Raw genomic sequence first — 24,924 nt, 5'->3', positions numbered from 1 at the left:
TCTCTCACTAGAAACACAAAAAAGTGCAAACCAAGGAAAATCCTGTCAGTTTTAACATTGGACACAAGAGGAAAAACATGATTTAGGGAGGGAGGTAACTGTATTTCTTTATTTCAAGGATATCTGTATTGTTTGGAAAAAGTTTCCAACAATCCATTATACCTACTTGGTATTGATTTAAAAATACTCCACTCCTATTTTATATGCAATTGCTTAATACTTGCTTAACTTTAGTTATGACTCAGGCCATTGCTTCATGAAAAATTAGACTCTTTTTTTTTTTTGCAAAGATACAAGAAAAAGATACAGCTGTCCCAGAATAGAGTGGAAAGCCTCAGAGAGCACTGCGGTGATAATAGAGTCATTGTTCTTAATCATTATATATCAGCTTTGAAACTTGATTGAAATATTTAAATATGCAATTAAATGACCTCATAGTGTATCAATGTCTGTAGGCATAACAGTACAAATTTTAACATGCTCAGGTCTGAAATGTAAGTCACTCACTACTGCTGATGGTATTTTTATTCTAACAAGTAAAATCCTTTTAATTCTCCGAAGGCTTCCTTGAACAAGGCTTGCTAGTTAAGGACGAGAAGAAATTACGAGAACATTATACCAGCACTATGCAGTTCAAACTGGACGTGCTGTCTCTTGTGCCAACGGACCTGGCATATGTCAAGCTTGGTTTGAACTACCCTGAGCTCCGATTTAACCGCTTGCTGAGGATCGCTCGGCTCTTCGAGTTTTTTGACCGTACTGAGACCAGGACAAATTATCCGAACATGTTCCGTATCGGCAATCTCGTGTTATACATTCTTATCATCATCCATTGGAATGCGTGTATATACTTTGCAATATCGAAGGTGATCGGGTTTGGAACTGACTCCTGGGTGTATCCCAACGTGTCTGTTCCGGAGTACGCGCGCCTGTCCAGGAAGTACATTTACAGCCTGTACTGGTCGACCCTCACGCTGACAACCATCGGAGAAACACCGCCCCCCGTGAAAGATGAGGAGTATCTCTTTGTGGTCATCGACTTCCTGGTGGGCGTGCTCATCTTTGCTACCATTGTCGGTAATGTCGGCTCTATGATTTCCAACATGAATGCTTCCAGGGCAGAGTTCCAGGCCAAAGTGGATTCCATTAAACAGTACATGCAATTCCGAAAAGTGACTAAGGATTTGGAAGCCAGGGTTATTAAGTGGTTTGATTACCTCTGGACCAACAAGAAAACAGTGGATGAGAAGGAAGTTCTCAAAAATCTGCCTGACAAGTTGAAAGCTGAAATTGCCATCAATGTCCATTTGGACACACTGAGGAAAGTGCGTATATTCCAGGATTGTGAAGCTGGACTTCTCATTGAGCTGGTGCTGAAACTGAAACCTACAGTCTTCAGTCCTGGGGACTACATTTGCAAAAAAGGAGATATTGGAAGAGAAATGTACATTATCAAAGAGGGGAAATTGGCTGTGGTGGCGGATGATGGCATAACCCAATTTGTAGTCCTAAGTGATGGCAGCTACTTTGGTGAAATCAGCATCCTAAACATCAAAGGTAGCAAATCTGGCAACAGGAGGACAGCCAACATTAGGAGTATTGGTTATTCTGATTTGTTCTGCTTGTCTAAGGATGATTTAATGGAAGCTCTCACAGAATATCCAGAAGCCAAAAAGGCTCTGGAAGAGAAAGGACGTCAAATTCTAATGAAAGACAATTTAATAGATGAGGAGGCAGCAAAAGCGGGAGCTGACCCAAAAGACTTGGAAGAAAAAATAGGACGACTTGAAGTAGCTCTGGATACGCTGCAGACTAGGTTTGCGAGGCTCTTGGCAGAATACTCCTCAGCTCAACAAAAGGTGAAACAGAGACTTGCCAGAGTAGAAACCCGAGTGAAAAAATATGGTAGTGGCAGCTTATCAATTGCAGAAGCAGAGGCTGAAAAACCTGAGGAGGAGAAAAAGCAGTAATGGAGTATTTATATTTCCTCATTTATTGGAGAAAGTTGAAGCACTGAAAGCCATAAATGTATGTAAATATGTGTGTGCATACATAGACATAATTATTTTTATATGAACTCAAGAGAATGGTTTTTAGCATTTTTAACTGAAGCAGTATTTTCTTGTAAATAGAACACTGTCACTTTCTTCTTGGGGGAGATTTGGTCTGGCACTTGGGTACTTTTTTGTACTGAGAGTGGGTTTCTTACAAGTCATGCTCAGAATGTCTGTTTTGTTTGGTACCTGTGGGTCTTGACACATTGTCTCTTCCTGCGCATCATGCGTTAAGAAGGCATTGTACTTGAAGGGATTAATTTCTTTTCTTTTTGAGAGCTTAACAAATATTTATAGGGTACCCTGCTCTAACTTGCTACTTTAGTAGCTGATTAAATACATGGATGTATGTCTGGGTTTCTCAAAATCTTTGTTCTTTCACAGTCTGTGCAAACAGTTGGACGACAGCTAAGCAGTGTCAGGTACCTGGCCCTTGCAGTGCACCCTGCACGTGTACGGAATAGCCGTACATCCAGATGCTTTAGTCTGATTCTCTCTAATGAGCTGGGCTCTGCACAAAGGACCATGCTGACAGAGTAGCAGTGCTTATTCATGTCCCTTCTGGCAGGGTCTGTGACAGCCTTTGCTGGTCTGCAACTGCTTCACAAGGGGACAGAGGGGGGATCCTCCCTTCTGCTTTTTTTAGCCCAGTTCCATCCCCACTGGTAAAACCCACACTTGGAAAGGAGTCCCCTAAAGCCTGCTGGTGGAAGGTGTCTGGGGCAATATGGCTTCACCGAAGCTGGGAAAAGAGGGCCCTGGTGCATGCAGCTCCCATATGTAGGGTGCTGAGTGAACTCCCTGGCAAGTGGGCAGTCCCTGAGGGAGGCTACTGAGAAATCCCATGGCCCAGCAGGGCAGGCTTTCCTTGCCTGCCAGGCAGCTTGCTCCCACAACAGGGTTGCTGAAAGGCAGGGAGAACAAGCCCTGTGTTGCAAAGTCATTCCACTCACTTAGGCCTTTGTTTTCTTCCTTTTCATTTCTTCTAAGCATGTCTACTCCATTTCCCTTTGCTGTTTACTGCCATCTTTTCTCCAAAATAGTTGTCACATTACCATGTTTCCATTAGTTAGGGAGAATGCAGAAGATACTAGCTTTCATTTTTTGCTGTACAGTATTTTGCTGTCATGCAACTTTCCCTATGTTACTTTCATCCTCCTGTATCTCACTGGCTTTTGAAAAGTATGGAGTAGCAGAGGCTGTTCAGCATGTACGGCATGGGATCCTCCAGTGGCATTAGGTATTACTAAGGGCAGTGCTCTGACTTTTGGTTTCAGCCCTTACAACAGTATCTGGGATTGATGGCCTGTTGGAAAATTGGTGAGAAACTCACTGAGAAGAGGGTGGTGTAACTGGGTGGTAGTGGAATGAAAAGAGACAGTTTTGCTAAACTGAGTACTACTGCTCAGAGTAAGCCCTTGTCGCTAGGCAAGCAGCTCTCCCCTTCTATTGACATTTCTGAGCCTGATGAGGGAGACAAATCTGTCAGTGATTAAGGAATGGGGCTTTGCCAACAGCACTGGCAAAGCGACCACTGGGTAGTAAAGTCCACACATGGCCCATGTCTAAACTCCTGTTACTGTTAGCCTAGAAGCCAACTACACTTACAGATCTTCCCTAAATTGGGCTTAACTGCTGTTACCAAAATATCCACTGATGGTAACAAGTGGTTTGGAAAGTAGCCAAGATCTGTATGTGGCCAGTGGCACTCTGCTACTCCATACTCCATCAGCTGAATCTTGTCCTTATTTTCTTTAAGGGCTTGAGAGAAATGGGGGAACTGCGAGAGGCTGGTTTTGGCAGGGGTGTAGTGCCCTTGGTCCCGCCCAGAGGCAGGCAGGGCTTAGGTGGAGCTGGGCTTATTGCAGGGTGCCCCTGTGAGCACCGATGGTGCCGTCACAGGCTGCTCAACTTGCAGCTTTCACCTCGTGACAGAGGTGGGTACTGCACTCGCCTTGGCTGACATTCACTGTTGTGTGACTCAAACCCACCTGGTATCTGGTAGGGGTTTTGTGCATATCAACATGTTCTCCATCAGTCATCATTCTCTGTAAATACCTGTCTACCCAACACAGCACAGCTGTTCCAGTCCACTAGGGTGAGTAAAACTGTTCAAAGTACTCTATACCGAATTTATACCTGTTTAAAAACCCTACAAACACAGGACTGCTTCTTTACCTGATGGATCAGAACAGCCTAATCTATCAGTTAAATACATGTTTGCTCTTCCCTTTCCGTGCCTCTTGATCTGGTTTTCATATGCCAGAAAAAGAGCATTTTGATGCTATTGGCTTCAGTCACTTTGAAACATACAGCTTCTGGCATGATGAAATCACATCCTTTGACATCTTTCATCTCTGTAAGATGTTTTTTCCTCTTCTTTAATGTGGCTACAACATGTACATTAAAATACTTTGAGTACTGTTCAAGCACCTCTGTGTTTTCTCTTATCCATATCCCTCTAGATTTTAGTGTTTCATGACAGACTTTGATCATGTCAACATTACACGGCCCGAAAAATCGTTAGCTGGAACAGAGATCTGAAGTGACAGAAAACCAAGTGGGAATGGTGGTCTCCCCTCACTGCAGGGCAGCTGGCACACAGCTTTGGTCGTGGGCCCACTTTTGACACCATCCCTGTTTGCAGATACCACACAGGCACAAGAGCCTGACCATTATCCCACTGCCCAAGGAGTGCCAGGTCCCATGGGGCGCAGAGCCTGCCAGGCTCTTCATGCTGCTGCCACCTGTCTCCTGTCTTTCCCTTCCCAGCTCCAGGCAGGGTGGCACAGCAGGGACAGTGTCTTGTCTAGCAGAAGTGTGTGCAGCTTTCTGCTACTTGCACACAGGTCACCTACCAAAAATTGCCTGGCACAGACTGGGCTGGACTTGTCCTTCAACCCTGCCCCAAGAGAAAGCACAGAACAGGGCAGTGCTTACAGAGCATTTGAACATAGGCCTTGTATTTAGAAATAGGTTTAATGGCCACAGCACTCACTTCACATGGGCCTAAGTGGGTAGCCATGGGCTGGTACTGCTGCTCCAAACTGCCTGTGCGGAGTGAGACACCAGATGGGCAAAGTCTGAGATGTCTGAACATCTGCTCCACATACAAAAGGAGAGGAAAGGTGGTGGAGTGGCACAACAGGCTCCAGCTCCTGCTCAGAGTGGGCTTTTCCAGGGAAAGGCTCTCAAGCTATGAACCCGGTACTCTGACAGCAAATGATTTCAGCCTTGCTCCTCTCTGAAGTGCTCTCAGTAGTAGCACCCCATCCTTTTACCCTCATTCCCTACTATTATTCTACTTTACAGTTTTTACAGCAGAAAACTACCCTAGAAAATTCAATTAACTGGACTTCAGAAGTAGCAGTGACAGCAAAACAGCTGATGTATTTGTACAGCCAAGGGTTGGGGTTTGCTTGACAGTGCACTTTCTTCAGAAACAGCCCAGGGAAGGTACAATTATGCTTTTTAACTCTTTTCTCCAAGGCATCAGCTTTAGAGTTTCATTCCTGCCAAATATTTATTAATGTACAATAAGAGGGCTCTACTTTACATTAAAATCCAAACTGCTCATTGTCCTTTTCCCCCACAAAAGCATTAGTGCTTTCTCTGAGCTGGTCCGTGTGTTGCCGGCTTTGGAAGACACACTCGTGTTTGCATCACTGCTGATACCAAGGATGAGACATTCACAGGCCAAACCGAGGCCAGGTTGTCCAGCGAGGTGACACAGGCAGACTAAAGGAGAGCTGCTCTTCACCCTCAAGATTTGCAAGATGACAGCATCTGCACTTGACTTCGAGGTCCCTCAGCTGTTCTAGTAATGTTTCCAACCTGGAACAAACAGAAAGAATCAAACCCTTGTCTACATAATTCAGTGTTTGCAGAAACCCCTCATGTATCCCTGAGAGCAAAACAAATTATGCACTAAATGGATCTGGCAACTGTACAGGTGGTTAAAGCGCAAGGCTGCAGTTGTGGCAGCTTTCCTGAGGAAAGCCATCAGTCTGGGACTCCCCTCTCCTCCCAAGCCCCATCCACAGTCCAGAGCATGAGAAGGGTGTTTGAGGAGGGAAGAACACAAGCCCTGAGGAACAAGCTCTAGGGCTGAAAATGGTCAGGCCTTTTGTTTCTGAAATTCAGATTTTACAATCATTTCCAGCTCACCCTCAAGGGCTGAGGCTTGCTGCTGCCAACTGCCCTTGCAGCTTCACTGTGGCAAATACAGTTCTGCTATTCTGTTTTCGCAATCCTCCCCATTCCACATCCTAGGAGCGGAGGGAGGAGGAAAGGCTTGCATTCTTTAAGCTGTTATTTAAGGATGAACACAAACATTAGCTTTACTCCAGAAGCAACAGCAGGTCTCACAGACTTCCTTCATCAGAAGCCGGGACACCACCTGGGCTCCTGCAGGGAGTGTGCAAGTTGCAGTGCAAATGGCTCAGCTTCCATGGGCTGTCTTCCCAAGAGGCTGAGGAGGACACTATCCAGTTCTAACAGAGACCTGTCTTATTTGTACAGGTAAGTTGGGGTAGAGTACTAAAACCAGAAGTGCAGAAACATGGAAGGAATTTACTAACGGATGCTATTTCATTTTTCTTTCCTTAGCATTTGTGGTGGCTGGTACCAACCTTTCTGTAAGAGGGCAACTGAAGAATACTAACACAGAAAATCAGGAAAGCACAGCTGTATTCTAGAGCAATGAGCAGCTTGATGAATAGCTATTAATTTCTTAGCTTTTTGTCTGTTTTAATACATTGTTTCTTTAGTCTCCTGACAAGGAAAAACCCCCAAACCATTCTGTTCTTATTGTCAACAGTTATATTCTCTCATTGCCCTGGAAGGGGAGCCACCCCACAGCAGTCACACCTGAGCAGCCCCTTTAGGTGAGTAGCATGGCAAGAGCCCACAGGCACTACCTGCCTTTTCAGAGAAGCAGACAGAGAAGCACAAAAAGATTTTATGGTGTAGCCTGTCTCCAGGGCTGGTGACTCAAACCAACTGTGCTGTAAAGATCTACTCTTTTTAGGAGAACCAATTGCCAGTTCCTCATCAAAGTACAAATACTTTACTTGCATAATAGTGCAGATAATTAATCCAACTTCCTGCAGTGGGATTCCCACTGTTTTCAGATTACTCGTAGATTTAGGCTGTTTAAATTAAGTCCTCAGGCTGCTTGTTCACAGGTCCAATGCTTGGCCCAGGAAAGCCTCTCTTACAGCAACAGCTTTAGGTACTCTCAGTGAAGGAAATAATCCAGAGGTGGGATTTTTAAGTTCTGACTATTGAAACCCAATGCCTCATCTCTTTGCAGTAACAGCTGCCTCTGACCACACTTGCATCAATGTCAGGAAAAAAGCTTATTTCTAGCAGCACAAAGCTGCAGAGCTGTTCTAGAAAAGCACCTCATGCCTTTCCAAACACATCAATTACCACCACAGCTCATTTATCCTGTCAGCCACAGCCAGGCTTCTCTGTGCATAGTTCAACCTGAGCACTGACAGCACAGGGAAGGCTCTTGGCTCAAGGTAGATTGACAGATGAGCTGCCCCAAGGAGAAACACTTTCAATTCAGGGCTTCAAGGCTGACACTGTCGTTGCCATAACCTGACTGCACCAGCTGTGAGCACTGGCAGCCAAAGAAGGATGAGTGCAGTGAGGAAGGAGCAAGAAAAGAGCCATGCAGCACTTTGGGGCAGCTGCTGGCAGTTCAAACCCACAGCCAAGAGCAGGGGTGACAGACATGCTGGGCAAGGGAGACACCCCAAGCTGCTCAGCTTCCTGCCACAGGGGGAGGGAGGCTGGTACAGAAGGGGTGCTGCAATCTGGAGCCAGAGAGAGAAAGGAGAGAGGGGAGCCCCTGCAGAGTTTTCTAAACTGCTTTACACTTAGTTTGGTGGCCAGAAGGGGCCCAAGCCAGACTGATGGGTGACAGGAATGACTTCAGCAGGGCATGTTCCCCCTCCCCAGCCACTGCCTGCCAGTGCTGAGAGCAGACCTGTTGTGCAGCACAGCAGAGCTGCCTACTCCATATGGGGGTTTAGTCCTACACAGCTTCACTCTTACTTGGGAAGGGTGAAAGGAAAATTTCAGAGCAAACCCAGGAGGTGATGAGACCGACTGATGCTGCCATCAGTCACTAGGAGACCCCCGAGGCTGCAATCATCCTCAGGATCCAAGATTCCCAGAAGAAAGGTAAAAAACAGCAGAGTATGGCTGCTGGAGGCTTCCACCTTGCAGATGCCAGGAAGAAACTGCTGAAAGAGCCCATTTTTACCACCCACAGCCCTGCAGCAATGAGGCTTGGAGGCAGCAGGCAAATCACTGCCACCAGCTGCCCCCAGTGTCACTGCTGGGCTGCAGCAGGACATGGTGTCCAAAAGTGCTGGCTCCAGGCCAGCCCTTGTCCTGCAGAAGAAGCCAAGAGCACCAAAGAGAAAGAAGGGACTAAACCCATCCTCTGAAGGTGGCAACAGAGGATGGGGGTGGTCCCAGAAATAAAGTCTCAAACCCAGGAAACCTTTCCTAGGGCCTAAACCACACAAGAAATTCTCTCTCCTCCAAAATCAAAGCTAGCAAGAAAACTGCCTTGGATGATAACACTGCTTGTCCAAACTGCTGCAGGTCTGAAGCAGGATTGCTTCTGAAAGGCCTGAGAATGTTGTCTGGAACAAATCCTAGCACAAGCGCAATGCTCTCACCCAGGCTGGCTGCTGGCCACTACAGCTAGGGCAAAAAGGAGAGCCTGGTGGCTCCAGCCCTACACCAAATCAGCCAGACAGGAATTTTGTTAGAAAGGATATCATCATCTTGGGGATTTTAGTTTGGGAATTAGACCCTCCCCAGAGAGATTCAAGGTGTAAAAAAACAGTGCAAGAGCAACCCTTATCAGATGCTCACAAGTCTGTTTTGGAGTACCCAAACTGGCAAAGCCAAAATGTCTTTTATTTCAGGTGGCTTGCTACAAAATTCATAGTATTCTTCATGCAAAGATGACAAAAATTAAAAAGCAGTGTGCATGGCCCAAAGGAGTTTTTTCTTTAGAAAAAAATCTTTCATCTAGAAAACATTCTTGTGCCAAGTTTCCCATTTTTATTAAAATCAGTTAGGAAACAAAACCCCTTCAATTTTAACGTATTGGCTCACCTGATCTTTACCCCTTGCTGCTCAAACAGAGTGCTTGCAAAGGGAAATGTTAAATCAAAGGTAGCAACACGTGATGTATGGCAGATCAAAACATGGAACAGGAAAGTTCAACTAGTTGCCATTTCATGGCCAGTTACTCATACTGCTGTCCTGTACAGGTTTGGAAGCAGAAGGACGCAGTGGGAAGACAGATTTAAAGGATTTTCTCTGTGCATGACGTCAGTGGCACAGCAGATACCCCAGAGCCTTCAGTGACATTAACAAGAAAGGCTTCATGTCAGGTTTGCATGTAATGGTTGAGCTACAAATCTCTGCATATTTTATCTTGACTTGACATTGGTCAGTCCAAGCTGTGAGCCAGCGCTGCAGGAGCAGCAGGTGCAGTTGTTTGCAGTTGAGCTGTGCTGTCTGTCCTTCCAAGGGCAGAGGTTTAGCTCCAGCAATTGCTGTCTGACTTTCAGTCAGCTCTGGTCTCAATTTTTAAGTCTCAAAACTATGCACAAACCTACCCAGCAAAATAATGTAGGAGTTCCTAATGCAATCTTATTGTCCTAAAACAGAATGATTCCCACCCTCCACCTGCATCTCCAATGTCCTTGTCTCTTAGACATGTCCCCACACAGAACTCCCAACACAGGATATATATTGAGCAAGACATCCATAAACACAAGCACACTAGGCAAACTTCAGTTGTTTATCAGAATCGCTCTCTTGATGTATCCTACAAGTGCTGCAGAACAGAACAAAACTACACTTGTATATCTACAATTAAAACCATCTTCCCACACACTTTTAAATTTGGTTAATGAAGAACAACAATAAAAATCAACAGCTGAAGACATCTTCAGATGGAGCACTGGAGAAAAATACAATGACATTTCATGGTTTTCCTAATGAATTCATCTGCGTAAGAAGTGATCTGTCTAAAGACTAATGCCAGTTGTCAACTCTTATTTCTAAAGCAGTGTCCCTTCCATGATACAGTATAAAACTGAATTTCTTAAAATTAACTTAATATTAAGTCCCCGATGCTCTTATGAGTTTTATGACAATTTAATTAAAACTTTCAACTATGAACAAGAACTGTAAGGAACTTAACACAAACCCTTGTGACTCAGGCTAAGCATAATAAACTCAGCTTTTGTTAGGCAAGGCTTGATTGTGAATAGCTAAACTTGGAAGAAATTCCTGCTCCATCTTGCATGCTGAAATGATGGAGTTTTTCTGCATAATAAATAAGGCACAGCTCAAACATTCCACCCAATTAATATTCATCATAAAAACTCTTGAGACAATCAGGAAATTTTTAATCCTCTTGTGAGATTAAAAATTTACCTGGAGATTAACTGGCTACAACAGTGCAAGGGAAACACCTTAAAGCTGAGGATGTGGGGGTTGTCCTCTTCCAGAACATCAGCAGCATGGAAACCTGTGTCCAACTCCCTGCTCCACAGAGCAGAAGCCCTTGCAGGCACCTGGGCAGCTCACACTGCAGCTCCCTGGAGGCTAAGCCCCCCACGTCCATCACACCTGTGTGGTGTCAGATGTGACAGGAAGCTCCTGCTTCAGCAGTGAAGCCAGTTGGATGAGAGGCACAGACTGACTACTGTAACATGGAGTTGCTTGGAGCCCTGGGCCCATTTTCAGCCCATTCCAGCATCAGCTTTCCTCAGAATGCAAGGTTGGAGGGGGCCCCTTGGCTGCCACCATCCTGTCTCAGGCCGCTGCCTGCCAAATGGAAGACAAGCCCAGTGAGAAGTTCACAAAACACAATTACTTAGTTAACTGAACTATGCTCACTCCTGACGGTGATGCCTTAGGTTTTAACTTCTATATTTTTCAAATCCTGTACTGCCTAGTGCGTAACTCTGAAGTTTCTTGTAGCCTGTTAAATTTCTGCTCTCTCGTGCTAGGCAGACATAACAAAGCCTCCCTGGGCCTGCTCTCCAAGGACACCAAGACTGTCCTAGGCCAAAAAGTATAAACCAAAGAGCCTCTAAAGGGGAGGGGTAAGCTGAGGGGAATTACATCATTAAACTGAAGCTTTAATTGGAGAATTAACCCTGCTATGCAAATGAACCAAACCTGTAAAAGTGTGACGAACTCGTGACCTGTCATCCACCTTGGGGTCCATCTTGGCAACAGCCTCTGGCTCCCCAGGGGTACCTCTGAAGGCCTTTCAAATACATACCTGCTACTTTTATTCCCTTACTCCTGTCTAGTCTCTGTGTCTCGGAGGCCTCTTAAGGCATCAACGGCTGTTCCTGAAATCTTTTTAGCAAGAAGCAAAACCTTTCATCTTTTAAAAGGTGATGCTCTGTTTATGCAGCATTATGTACTAACATACCTCCAGAGCTAAACAAAACCGCTTCTTTACTCCTGATTAAATCTGAAAAAGTGCCACATTAAGATGATTCTTTTCAGTGCACTACTTCTTCTCTTGCACTATCATCATTTTTGAAGCATGTGATTGTATAAAACACAGATGGAAGCCTGATGGCCCCTTTGCACCAAGGCTGGAAACATCCTGGCAGTCTATTAGGGTGCAGAAGGAGATACTTGAAGAGGTATTTTTCACTTGTCAAATGAGGCAGTGCTGAGATGTCCAAAATATTTTCTCGTCAACATATTGAAGACACCCTGTGGAGAGAGCACCACCACACTGGCATCAGACTACTGCCTTGGAAGAGGAATCTTATGTCTCATTCAAGAGAAGTATTTCCATGACACATTAGTACACTTAAATCTCCAAGTTTCCTAGACCTAAACTTTGCTAGACATTGTGTAAGACATTCCAGGTATGCCTGGAGCCCAAAAAAACCCCCAAATCAAAACCAACTTAAAATGGCATTTTCCCTTTCAAACAACAGAATTCTGGCTGAAACTTCTGTAGGGCAGAAATGCAGCCTGCAGCTACAAGACTTCAATGTTAAATTCAAACCTTATCAACTGGTGCTGCTGAACAACTAGTGCACTTATACCAGCACTAAGGAGATCAGGTTTCAATACAGTGGTGTTTGGGGGGAGGCAGTATATATTTACATGAGAAATCAGTCAAACATGAAGTACTTATATCTTACCTGAAAATGATTCCTTGAAAAACAACTTATGCTTTTGAAGGCCAATGCAATTATGTATTATTTTAATCTTAATGCTAAAGGAAAACAGAAAGAGCATATTTACAACGTCAACAGCTGAGTTAGAGAACTTTGTATTGCTATCCAGTTATGCTGTCTGCACAGCTTTCAGACCTATATAAAAAACCCCAACATGAATCACATACACCTGTCAGCTGGGCGTAACCACAAACCACAGCTAAATCAGCATAAGAAGAGTTACATGGATATAGCCTGACAGCATTAGACTGTGGAGACAGTACATACCACACAGCAGTATCATGATGTGTTCACGCTTGTAGTGAAGCACCTCAAGGCACTTTGCAAATCTTGGTCTTACCAGCTACAGTGAAAGTTGCTCCAAACTTGAAGAGCTCAGCAGGCACTGCTGTCAACCACCCTACACTGAGAGGTAGGGCATCTTGTGTCTTCTTCTTCAGGAACATACAAGAGGGCAGGTCCTAAGGGCCACCTCTGAGATCAAAGGCCAGAAGACAGACAGCACCTCTCCCTCCCCAGTAAGTTTCAGTCCCGTGTGTCCAGGCCACCTGGCATTGGCTTGAATTTCAGAGGGGAACATCGCTGGACCCCACATCACTACAGTTCACTTCCGGAGAGTTTTCCGTACCTGCAACCCTCAAATTATGCAGTACTACAACAATTTCTAATCAAACGATTTAATAACTAATTTATCAAAGTAAGAAAGTAACTTGTTTTCTTTTTCACTGAACCATGGTGAAAAAAGGTCATTGTTTTATTCAGCATCATAGTTACATAACAGTTGTCTGTTTCTATTACTAGAAAGAATTTATTAAAATAGTCCTGAAAGACATCTTTTCTTTTTCCAATGATTTCAAAACTAAGCCTTTTAATGCCAATTCCACACAGTCACGGGTTTGATCGGTAGTTATAGCAATTGTCAAGGCACAAGCTCAGCTCTGCACACCCGCTGCAGCTTGTATTGGAAAAGAGATATGCCAGTTACATCTGCAATTACAAATGCATAATCCCTTCATCATATATTGCAACAGGAGAAATTAACATTAAACACAGACTACGAAAGGTAAAGGATTTATTTCTGATATGATTTGTAGAGTTAAATTAAAAACCTACTGAATACTTTATGTAATAGATGAACATAACCTTAGTACTTACTTTCTAACAGTTTATTTAATGGCTGGAAGTGTACAACATGAAGTAGGCCTCACGTTTAATATTGTTCAATTTGCTTATTGTTAGATGAGATTAAAATACAGTAGCCATCCCTTTAGATTATGGTGCAACACTGATCATGTGCCTTGATAGGTAGGAAAAAATATTCATTAAATAAATGATGATGACATAACATGTAGGGAAGACTTTGGATTGTCTATTTAAAATGTCAACATAATAGGCAATTAAGAATAAAACTTCATTTTAAGTGCACTTCCACATGCTTTGTTTATAATATAGCAAAAACTTCCTATCTTTTTTTCCAGACACTTCACTCGCTACTCTAAAGCTGTTCAGTTGAAAATGCACTTTCCCCAGTAAACTTCTTTTTTTAAAAAATTAACTAAAATTTCTACCCTTTCATATGCTAAGAAACGTTTCCTAATTAAAAACACAGTTTATTACAAGACATGTGAAGACAACATATAGTGAAATGAATTTTAATTGTTGTGCTGTGACTAAAGTAAAGTTCTCAAGGCTGCAATTTAACATTCCAAGTTCTCCCTTCCATCTTTATTGATTCTTAAGATTTTGCACAGAAACTCTTTGGGGGCTAGAACAGCAGTAATTGCATCACACTGTTTTTCAAGACTTCAAGTTTCAAAAGCAAACTCTTCAAAAAGTACAGTTTTTGATTTGATTAGATACAGGGACAAAAATATAGCACATACTTGAAGGTTACATGGTCTACAAATGATGGCAATATTTTCCTTGGGAGAGTACAGTTTGTTTTCTTGTAAATACTCAAAAAGGCTCAACTTCAAGCAGTAATAAACACAAGCAAAAGTGATTTAACCCTTAAAATAAATATTCAGGAAAACCTCTCTGTACATACAAGTGAAAGAATATGTAACACTTTCACGCTAAAAGAAAAAATAAAGATTTTGTTCATATAAGCAGCTGAAATCTGCTGTTCCAGCCCAATGTCCCCAGTAAAGAAGGGAGGCACAAACACAGGTGACTACTGTAGCTCACTATCTTATGGCCTTTTTGGACAGGGACATCATCACCATCATTTTTTAATCCCTTTTGTTATACTTATTACAGCATGCCAAATCCTTTGGCATATGTGATGGCCTTCAATAATCTTTCTTTAAGCTTTTCTTTGCTTGAGTACTCCGGAAGCAAAAGTACATTAAAGCATGTGTGAGATGTAGGTAACCTGTGGGACAAAAAAACAAACAAGAAAAGAATTCAGAGTTTGGAACATGCAAAAGAAATACATCTCTATTATACAAGTCCAAAAAGAATGAATTTGAAAAAAATATACTTTTCTTATAGATTCAACTTTCAGATTTAACTAGGTCAATAACTTAAAAGCAGGGAATTCACTTTCATTTATTAAAAAAACAAGCAAAATGAAATTTTTTTTTTTTTACCTCTCTGTATCTGGGCCATTTTTGGCTATGATCATCTTTAACTTTCCAAGTCCTCCCACAGGGGCTCTGTCTGTGCCTGTTGTAAACTGTAAGAACAGTCTTTTCTGTTCATCTGTAAATGAATGGACTATTTCCCAGAATTCCCTACCAAGGAAGAAATCAAAAAGTAAATAAACCATAAGCTTTCTTTGATATAAATTTCAAAAGTAATTGAGCTTTGAAGGTGTAGTAATTCTAATCTGTCTTAACATCAAGCTTACAAGTTGCATTCATAAACCAAAACTCTCAGAATGTACTTACCAATACATGAGATTCAGAAATAGAAATCAGAAATATTACCAAACACTGCAGTTTAACTGGCTTTAAAAATTAATTTGGCTGTGTTCTGCAGATATTTTATTATTCCTGTTTCCTAAGGAATTATACTGATTCAACAATACTTATACCATCTCCTCTTCTCTAATGACAATACTTGAAAAAAGTGAAATTACACAAGATGTTTGCATCTCCAGTACTACAAAAATACTAAATCTAACAATATTAAATTCATTATGAAGAAAAAAGCAGATAAAGTGCTTTGTATCTTTACAAAATTAGAAAAAATTACCTAATAATAAGAGAGTCTCTTGTATAGCCACCATCATATTCTGTAGTTTCTTCTAGTGCTTGAAAATCTAAATTCTGTAAGAAGATGATATTTTTAAAGATGACCACTAATTGTATATTTAGGATCAAAAAAAAGCTCCACTCTCTAGTGTACATTCAGAATTCTTACCCTACTTCCACAAATAAGTAATTCAATTTCCTCTGGTCTAAATAAATATTTCAAAGGAGATTCATTGGTCACCATGTGGAATCCTCTCCGAAAGGCCTTGAACTGCTTTTCTACTGATTTATTGAGTATATAGTCAGCATACAGATTGACAAATTCCTGCAAGGAAATAAACCCCAAAAAAACTTAGTGCTTCAACACATGCCACTTGAAGTACCTCCCAAAAATACAAGACCCCAAAATCTAAATGATTCTGTAATTCTGTGCAGATCATCTGTGCTCAGCTTCTATTCAGCAACACAAAAGAATAAGTCTCAAATACTGCTCAAACAGGCCCAACATCCCACCCAGAAGCTATGTGTACATGTATCGGTGCTTTCTCTAAGAGAAACCTTTTCTGTTCGCAACCACACTGTGCTATGGCAATTTTAAAAGCCTTTTAAACTTTAAAATTATAAGTGAGACCAAACCTTTATAGGGTTCTACATAATTCTACATACAGTATATCTAAGAACTACAGATTCTGTTTAAAAAGCTCAGTGTGCAACATGTACCTTTCTGTTTTCATTTGTAATAGGAATTTTATCACCGTTTTCCTTTAAATCATGCATCATTGGATTGCCAAAGAGATCCGTGTGAGATATTTGAAACGTTATCATCATATCATCTTCCACACTTCCTTCATACTCTAGTAAGTCTCTCAAACTCTGATACAGAACCTAACAGAGTAAGAAATACATGTCTGTCACAAATAAGCTTTGATAAGATTTCACTAAGCAATACAAGAAGACATGAAACCACCCGCCTCGAAAAATGGTTGTTATATTCTATGACACAAGTCACATAAAAATCTCCCATAGCAGTCCAAACAATTGTTTACTAAGCTCAGTATTTGTAAAGAGAAACAATAGAAGATATTAAGATAAAAAAGAAACATGGCAATCAGTGATAACTCCCTTAAAAGAGCCTTTTAGTACCCACCAATCTTCCAAAATGCAATGGTCAAACCTGCAGTTTAAAAGCCTTTGATAACCTCTTCTTTTAAGTCTTTTGAATCTGTCTTTACTTTAGGCAACCAGAATATGTTACACTAGTAAGGGGAACATTTTTAAGTTAAAAATCAGAGAAACCCCTGTATTTTATATCAGATAAAATTCAGACAGCAGGCTTTTATCTTCTACTTCTTATTTAAAACACAAACCAACTAGGAAGTAATCCTGAAGCAACACAGATGGGGCAGTCTTTAACATAAGACGACATTTATGAACCAAAAAAAAAAAAACCCAAACCAAAACAAACAACAAAAAAAACCCCAACCAACAACAAAAATACCCCACCGAACCTCAAGTTAGGTCAGAATTCACCAAGTAGAATCTGAAATTACCTGTAAGAGTTTGCTCTATTCCAAGGAGCAACCAGCCTTCCTCCCTGCTATGCCTTAAGAAAAGCCCAAGAATCTCTTAGAAACCACAGACTGTGCAGAAAAGGAACTATTATTTGGCTGTGATAGAGGTGTAGGGGCTAAAGAATACAAAGCGAAGGTGAAAGCGACAACTGTGTGCAACTGTATTTTTATAGTGAAGTAGAAGAAAGACATTTCCCCTCAATGTTTTAACTGAAACATGAAAGTTTACATGTAAGCCTCAACCTCTCACTATCTGTGTGGTTTTGATTTTTCCACAGGATCTTTCAAAAGGACCTTGTACTGAAAATCACTGGACTTGAAACCATGGGTGGTGAGGGCTGGTGAACATCCTATTCTCCATGCTCTACAGCATTAGAAAAAGCATTGGGAGGCTTGACTACTGTGAATTTCATTTTGGGTTTGAGAAGCTCTGAAGTGTTAAAATCATATGAAAACACAAAGAGTTAAAAAAAGGATTATTTTAAAAGGAATCAGTGTAGGTGTTAGAGGAGAAACATAAAAGCAGGGGAGAAAAATTAGGAAATGCCCTGACTGCCCTGTTCCATAGAAATGCATCCACTTTTTTTTGGTCATAAAGAGTTCTGAATATGTAATAAAAGTTAGAGGAAACTTGGGGCACTATTTCTCAAAATCATTATACAGAGAAACTGGTTGAATCTGGCATGCTGTTGTATGTAGCCATGCAAAGCAGACCAGATAACATTTTTTGATTACACATGACTCATTTTCAAAAGTGAAAGGCCAGTTCTTTTTAGACAGTATTATTTAACTAATCTTTTTTGAAAAGATGAGGATTTTGTATAACTGCTTATAAAAGGGAAGTGTTCCAGTGTTTGAAACAAAATGAAGCTTGCTAATAACTCCTCTAGCAACATGAGGGGAAGCCACTGGTGATCTTTGATTGCAGGTGGAGCAGGGCCAAGACATCCTGCACACACACTTGTGTGCTCTATCTAATAAAGCACATGGACAGCTCACTGCTTGTGTACAGCCACTGGCTGGGAATGAGTGTGGGAAGATGGACATTGATCACTGCTCTGATACGGGATATTCATTAACTGTAGGGATATTAATACATTGCCTCATCTGTCTTTTGCTTTAGACAAAAACCAGTAAGAGCATCACACCTTTGCATGTTTACTCTTTCACTTTTTTTTGATAGAAACTTCACAAATAGCTATAAACAGCCTAATTTTAGAAGTCTCTTTGGGAAGATACATACTTGTTTATGTTTAATAATGCTTAGTAATATTTAGCAATTTATGCAGTAAAAAAATAAAACAAAGCTTTATTGATACTGAGCCCTATTCATTGACACTACAATTCTGCCTCCTCCAAACCAAATGTAGAAAGAGATTTTACTGCCTATGAATTTATTTTAACAAATACAGACTCTTCACTCAGGTCACTGGTTATTTCACTTTCAGTTCTGACAGTGATCTTGTGTTTAACTGAAATATAGATTACATTATTGCATGGAAAATGCACTATTAAAGAACATAAGGAACTTACAGGATGAGAGTCTGCCAGATCACGGAAAGTTCCTTTTTTGCCCATTAGCTTCCTGTAGACAACCATGGGGAAATGTACATCCAGTATACAGTTGTTGTAAATAGCCAGTCCCAGTACTATGCCAATCAGGGTAAACTGACCCTCAGTTTCAAAAGAGGACGGATTAAACCAAAACAGTTTTGTAGACTCATCGTATGTGAACATCCCTGTTGAAAAAAAACCCCAAAAAGTTGAACGATTATGGTAACAATTCAATAAAAAGGGCACATAAAACATACCATTATAAACCCATTTGCACTAGCCTTTAAGACATGTTTAACTTAACATTATACTGAATTGAATGGCAAAGAGAAACTACTTACCTTAGGGTGACTGGAGCTGCTCAGAACACTGTTACTCACATCACCACTAAAAGTGTGCAAGAGAACTGTTATACAATATCCTGCAACACTCACTGAAGCTGCATGTACGCAAGCTTTCATCCCCTCCACTACTGAGGAACCAGCAGCACATCTCCAACAGCGACTGTGACTTTGATAAATACAACAGTGCAAGAAAAGAACACGGTCAAAAACATGTGGATGAAACAATCCTGAAGGACTCTAATTACTAAAAAGTGACAGCCTTTCTTCAAAGGCCAGTCTCAGCAAAGGAACAGGACTAGATGCAGCCCTACTACTGAATTAGAAGCTATGATGATGGAGCAGGGATTAACCATCACACATGATTTTAGAGTTAGATGCCCAACGGATTTGTTTGCTTGTTTCAAGGACCATTGTTACGGCAGCTATTACACACATTTTAACTTGAGGGGAAAATGGATCATGGCTTCACAGAAAGGGTTGCAATTTTAACACCTTGTCACTGTCTAAAGGGAGTGGTTTTGCTTCTCTCACTCAGTTCACTATTTCAGGTGACCAATTTCCTGCTCAGTTCATGAGCTGAGCACTGAAGACTTCAACAAACAGCTGAACTGACACATGCCAGAAGCTGCATAGGGAGAAAAACGTGCAGACAAGAGACAGGCAGAGTTCCTTACCCTTTTGGCTGTAGCAAGACACAAGATAGCTCTTGTTTATGGAACTGGAGTTTGTGTACAGGCTATAAATTATTTAAATGAAACCTACAATAAAATCCATTGCTTACTTGACTAGATACTAAAGCAATATAAATGCAAACCCCATAGACTTAAGGTGAGAGAGACTACCCTGGACAGGTATGCTTGTACAGCTAAGTCTCGTGATTTTCAGGCAGAGCCTAAGTAAAAATGCCCCAGGCTGTTTATTCTCAAAACACCAGAAGTCAGATCCATGTGGTCAAGAATATCAACTACATTTGCCATAAGGATTTATCTTGTCAGCTCTTACAAGATAGGCTTGTTTACAACCTGTGCAGATGTACAAACTGATTACAATGCCACATGAACAAAAAATTACTCTGAAGACTGAAAATATAATCTACAATCAAGAGATAAAGACTCTTTTCTCATTTCATGTAAGGAAATGAACTACAAGCTCATTCAAAGACTCCAGCTACTCCCCAGAACGGATTATGTTCCTAAGTGACTAGAGCTGGGTCAGCCATTAGGGGAGCACAGAAATAATAGACTGACCCATCAGATAAGGCAACTGGAAATCAGAAATGGATGAGCAACTCAGACATATGTAAGACAAACATTATATAAAATCCTGTATTCCGTTTTCTGAACTTTTCTGAAGTAACTTCTGGATTACTGGTACATAAAAGCAATGACTTGTACTAACTGGAATATCATGGAAAAGTTAAACTGTCAAAACAAACAACTCCAGAAAATGTCTAATAATGAAGGATCAAGAGTTTACCCAGATCCACATCTGGAAACACTTTAAGGCGAAATACAGTATTTTACTCCCTTAACAAAATCAAGACTACAGTACATTAAAATAATAATGAAACACCAGAAGAAACTGGAACCTGCAAGAAGGGGAAAACAACTGCCCTTGAAGCTATATGAAGTTATCACTTCTTCCCCTTTACCATGGTGACTGCTGGTCATAAATCCATGATTTTTTCTGAGTTATTGCCTCATTTGAGTAAAACTTTAAGGTAGTTTAATATGGAAACACTCAAAAAGTTGAAGAAACTATAATAACAATATACATCTCTCCAAATAAACCTATTAAAGGACAGACATTTTAAATTCCATTTAAAGGATCGCCTTCATTTTCTCAGGTAAAGAAAGCATTTATAAATCAACAAATGTCACACTTAGTATATCTGATGCATACATGAACTGCTATACCGCAATGCATATATATATATATACACACATATATACACACACACACACACTGAATGCAAGCTACATGTTCTGCTTTTACACACTTAAGCCAAAAGCCAATAAAAAGCTTTTTCCCCCCAGAGTTACTATGAATACAAAATGTGTACGTACTTTTTTTTACATTTTTAATACAGAAGTAAAATTTACAATATGCATGCACATCTAATCTATCTCCTATCTTTAAATGCAGGGAGTATATACACAGTGCTTGGATCTTCGCTTAAGCCGACTTTAGCATCACTAAATAAACAGTATTTCAATACACCCATATAACTTCTGTTTAGATAATCTCAAGTTGGAAATGTATTTATTTTGCATTGAAAATAAAGTTTCATCAGTCAAAGTACTAAGATTTCCTTATTTTGCCATACTTCAAAGTAAGCTAATTCAGATTCCTGATCTCTCCAAGTTCATAGCATTTTTCAGACTGAGTAAGACTTGTCTATGGTTCTGCACCAGTTGTTATAAGAACTGGTTTGCATATGGTAAAGGGCAAGTGCCAAGGTTCAGATTTTTGTTACTGATTCTGGGTACTTGATATTGATACTTCCTCTCTAACCTGGTCAAAGTAGATTTCTGTGTATTTTCATCAATTTTCTAAGATACAAAACTAAGAACAGCAGCTTTCTCTTTTAAAATAGTCTAGTGAAACCAAATTAACAGCCATGAGCTTCTTTCATGGAAGCCATTACAGGAAGTACAATGTAACATCATATTTCACATAAAATGTGAAATTAGTATAGGAACCTGGCAGCTCTAATTTCTATTCTAACACAAAGTATTCTTATAATTTTATAACATTTTCATCTTTTCAGTGTAGCAGACAAGCTGCACACTAAAAGAAGCATGTCCTTGCATAAATGATTGGTGCAGGGAGCAAGGAAAAAAAGAATATGATGGAAATATGACTGCTGAAACACAAACAAAATTATGGCTCTAATATATCAAATTACTCTAAATTCTTTAACTATAATCAAATTTGACATTGCTGTCACACTTTGGATCTGTAGAATGGAGACTATCAGACTTATTAAGCTGGAGGAAGTGGAGGAAATAACTCAAAAACTCACCATAGTCCTACTCTTGCATTATTGCAGAAGCTCTTCCTCTTTGGTTTGATTACTAATTCTAGAAGCTAATCACAAAGCAAAGTGAGGAGAAAGGTGAGAGAACAAACAAAGGAACCCTGCAAAGAAACCCTGTACTACTGATTTGTATCCAAACAAACAATGATAGCTCTCACTAACTATACACAGTTACTCCTTCCATCATTCCTCCTTTAGGAGGATGACTGCTGATGACATGGGGAGCCTCAATGTGCTCAAATACTCTCCTCACCATCAATGAATCTGGAGAGCTTCAGAGAGAAGCAGCAGTGGACATAGAAAGCATAAACATGGAACAATCCAGTTTGGAAGATTATCCAGGCCAACCAACCTTTTGTGAGAAAAATCTGTTACATCAGTAAATTATTAGAACACATACCGATATCCGGATTGAAGATTTCTTCCACAACCAACTGAAAAAATTCTTTGGAAACACCTCCTTCATCTACCCCTTGCTCTCCTTCAAATTCAACATACAATTGCTTCTTCAAGTCTGCAGGATTTTCCATGGCAATCATCTCTAGCTATTGAGTGAAGAGATAGAAATATTTAATTAGTAAATCTGTTTACTAGAATAGTTTAGTATCAAATAATGAAACCAAAAGTACCCACAAAAATAAAGAAGAAAGTGAGCACAAATCGCAACAGTAAAATCAGAGAAATCAATAGTAAGGCTAAATCACTCTAAGCATGTTTTAGAATCTGGGGATTAACACAGCAAGAAATTTACCACAGAATCGATCTGTTAGCCCATTAAAGCTCACAGGCTGTTAGCCTTCTCTATTTCTATTCTTCTAAGCACTTATTTAAAATAAGTTATCATTGTTTTGCACACAATTCACAGAAAAAGGAAGAAGAGATATGTTACTGGGCTAATTAAATTCATCTGACAATGAAGAGTCTGCAGTATGATCCACATGTTTGACAATAAACGGCTTTGTGAAGGGATTACACAGACATGTTTCCAGACTGGAAGACAGAAAATAAGCCTTTGATGAGTAGTTGCATCTCTCAAACAAAGAGCTGGAAAAAAACCCCTAAAACCAAAGAAGACAGTAATATTACAGTCAAATCAACCCCCTCTCCTTGACCCTAAATGAGGAAGTCTCAAAAATTTCTTGCTCTTACTTCTTCAGTGCCTTTAAACGGATCTACTGCACTGCTGCTATGAAAGTGAAAATTCATTTAAGGCCAATAGAAAATCTGAAATTTTACAAGAAAGGGTTTCAAGTCTATCTAAAGGCCATTAGAGGTCACAGAATCACAAAACAGTTTGCGTTGGAAAGCACCTGGAAAGATCATCTTGTTCCAACCCTTTTGCCACGGGCTGGGACACATTCCAGTAAACCAGCTTGCTCAAAGCCCCATGGCCTCAAACAATTCCAGGGATAGGACATTCACAACTTTCCTGGGCAACCTGCTGCTGCGCCTCACCACCTTCACTGTAAAGAATTTCTTCTGAATATCTAATATAAACTTCTCTATTGAGGTCATTTCCCCTTGTCCCATCACTACATGCCCTTGTAAAAACTTCCTCTCCAGTTCTCATCAGCCCCCTTTAGGTGCTGGAAGGTTCCATAAGGTCTCCCTGGAGACTCCTCTTCTCTGGCTGAGCAACTCCAACTCTCCCAGCCTGTCTTTACAGGAGAGGTGCTCCGGCCCTCTGATCATTTTTGTGTCCCTCCTCTGGATTCAATCCAACAGGTCCACATCCTTCTTATGCTGGGGACCCAGAGCTGGATGCAGCACTCCAGGGGGCAGTCTCACAAGAATGGAGTAGAAGAAGGGGACAGTCACCTCCCTTGACCTGCTGGCCATGCTGCTTTTGATCAGTCCAGGGTATGGCTGGATTTCTGGCTGTGAGCGCACATTGCCAGGTCCTTCACTTGATTACAACAAAAATGTATCCTTTCAGTAAATCAAAAGTTAAGCAAGAATATTTTGCAGCTGCTAAGAAATAAGCTACTTAAAAGCATAAACACATTGGTTAAACTTACACAGCACAATTAGACTAAACATACCTATGTGGTGAAGAAAACTCAGCAGCAGTAAATTAAGGCACAGATGGACCTGCATACTCCTCTACCAAGACCATTTACTTGAGAGATTTGCCTCTGATTCGGGCTACTGCAAATTGTACTTACCAGCAGGTGTCCTTAGCATGCTAAACCTTACTTTTTATTTCACTACCTTACCTTATGCACGCATGCCAACACTCTTTACAGCCCATAATTTTACTACAGAAGTGTAAAGTAAAACTGGAACAGAACAGAGAAGGTAAAGGCAGCAGTAATGACACCATTGACTCATAAAATCACACCACCAGCAAGACACATTTTCTTCTGCTAACTGCCAAGTCAGCCAGACATGATCCAAGCAGCACAGCAGGGCAGGATGGGTGACAGAGTTAGGGTGGTTATCATAACAGGTTTGAAGACTTTGAAGCACTCCATGCAAAAGGAGCATGTGGAGAAAAAATTGCACTGCCTGGTATTGAAAACTACATTTGGAAAGAGAGGGAGTGTAACTTCACAGTATATAAATCTCAGTTCAAAAAACATGAAGGCAAGCCTGCAACTTTTCTTGAAAAGTAGAGAGCTAGCACTTATTTAAAACTGTAAATACAGGTTAAATGTTCAAGCTGGAGAGACAGAAATTCTTCTATTTGGATCCCTTCCACTTAAAACTGACAGCAATAAAGTTGTGGGGTTTTTTTGTCCCCAGTCACGACTTTGTTGGCTTCATAGTCTTTACCACCAGTAATTTACTATATTGCATGTTTTATGAATTTTGATGAGTTCTGAGAAAGCAAATGTTGTGTCTGCTTTTCTTTTGGGACAGCAACCCTTTGTGCTAGTGTAATGATTCTCTTGTGTCATGG

At 40.8% G+C, this 24,924-nt stretch overlaps 2 protein-coding genes across 8 annotated transcripts in view; one reads left to right on the top strand and one right to left on the bottom strand.

Moving 5' to 3' along the window:
- CNGA3 (cyclic nucleotide gated channel subunit alpha 3) overlaps nucleotides 1–4,486 on the top strand; it is a 30,656-nt gene extending 26,170 nt beyond the window's left edge. For both annotated transcript variants that reach the window (XM_048325105.1, XM_048325095.1), the window contains exon 9: nucleotides 562–4,486. In XM_048325105.1, coding sequence (XP_048181062.1) covers nucleotides 562–1,970 — 1,409 coding nt within the window. In that variant the 3' untranslated portion in view covers nucleotides 1,971–4,486. The remainder of the gene's footprint in view (nucleotides 1–561) is intronic.
- Nucleotides 4,487–13,047: 8,561 nt separating this feature from the next.
- The window catches only part of UBE3A (ubiquitin protein ligase E3A), a 54,118-nt gene continuing 42,241 nt past the window's right edge, over nucleotides 13,048–24,924 (bottom strand). For all 6 annotated transcript variants that reach the window (XM_048325083.1, XM_048325043.1, XM_048325059.1 and 3 more), the window contains 7 exons: nucleotides 22,423–22,567; nucleotides 18,618–18,823; nucleotides 16,234–16,398; nucleotides 15,683–15,838; nucleotides 15,515–15,588; nucleotides 14,908–15,051; nucleotides 13,048–14,690 (listed from right to left, as the gene is read on the bottom strand). In XM_048325083.1, the coding sequence (XP_048181040.1) occupies nucleotides 14,570–14,690; nucleotides 14,908–15,051; nucleotides 15,515–15,588; nucleotides 15,683–15,838; nucleotides 16,234–16,398; nucleotides 18,618–18,823; nucleotides 22,423–22,567 (1,011 nt within the window). In that variant the 3' untranslated portion in view covers nucleotides 13,048–14,569. The remainder of the gene's footprint in view (nucleotides 14,691–14,907; nucleotides 15,052–15,514; nucleotides 15,589–15,682; nucleotides 15,839–16,233; nucleotides 16,399–18,617; nucleotides 18,824–22,422; nucleotides 22,568–24,924) is intronic.

This window comes from Corvus hawaiiensis, chromosome 2, assembly GCF_020740725.1.
Source record: "Corvus hawaiiensis isolate bCorHaw1 chromosome 2, bCorHaw1.pri.cur, whole genome shotgun sequence".
In the NCBI taxonomy this organism is placed as follows: Eukaryota; Metazoa; Chordata; class Aves; order Passeriformes; family Corvidae; genus Corvus; species Corvus hawaiiensis.
This window is presented reverse-complemented; position numbering and strand designations above follow the sequence as displayed.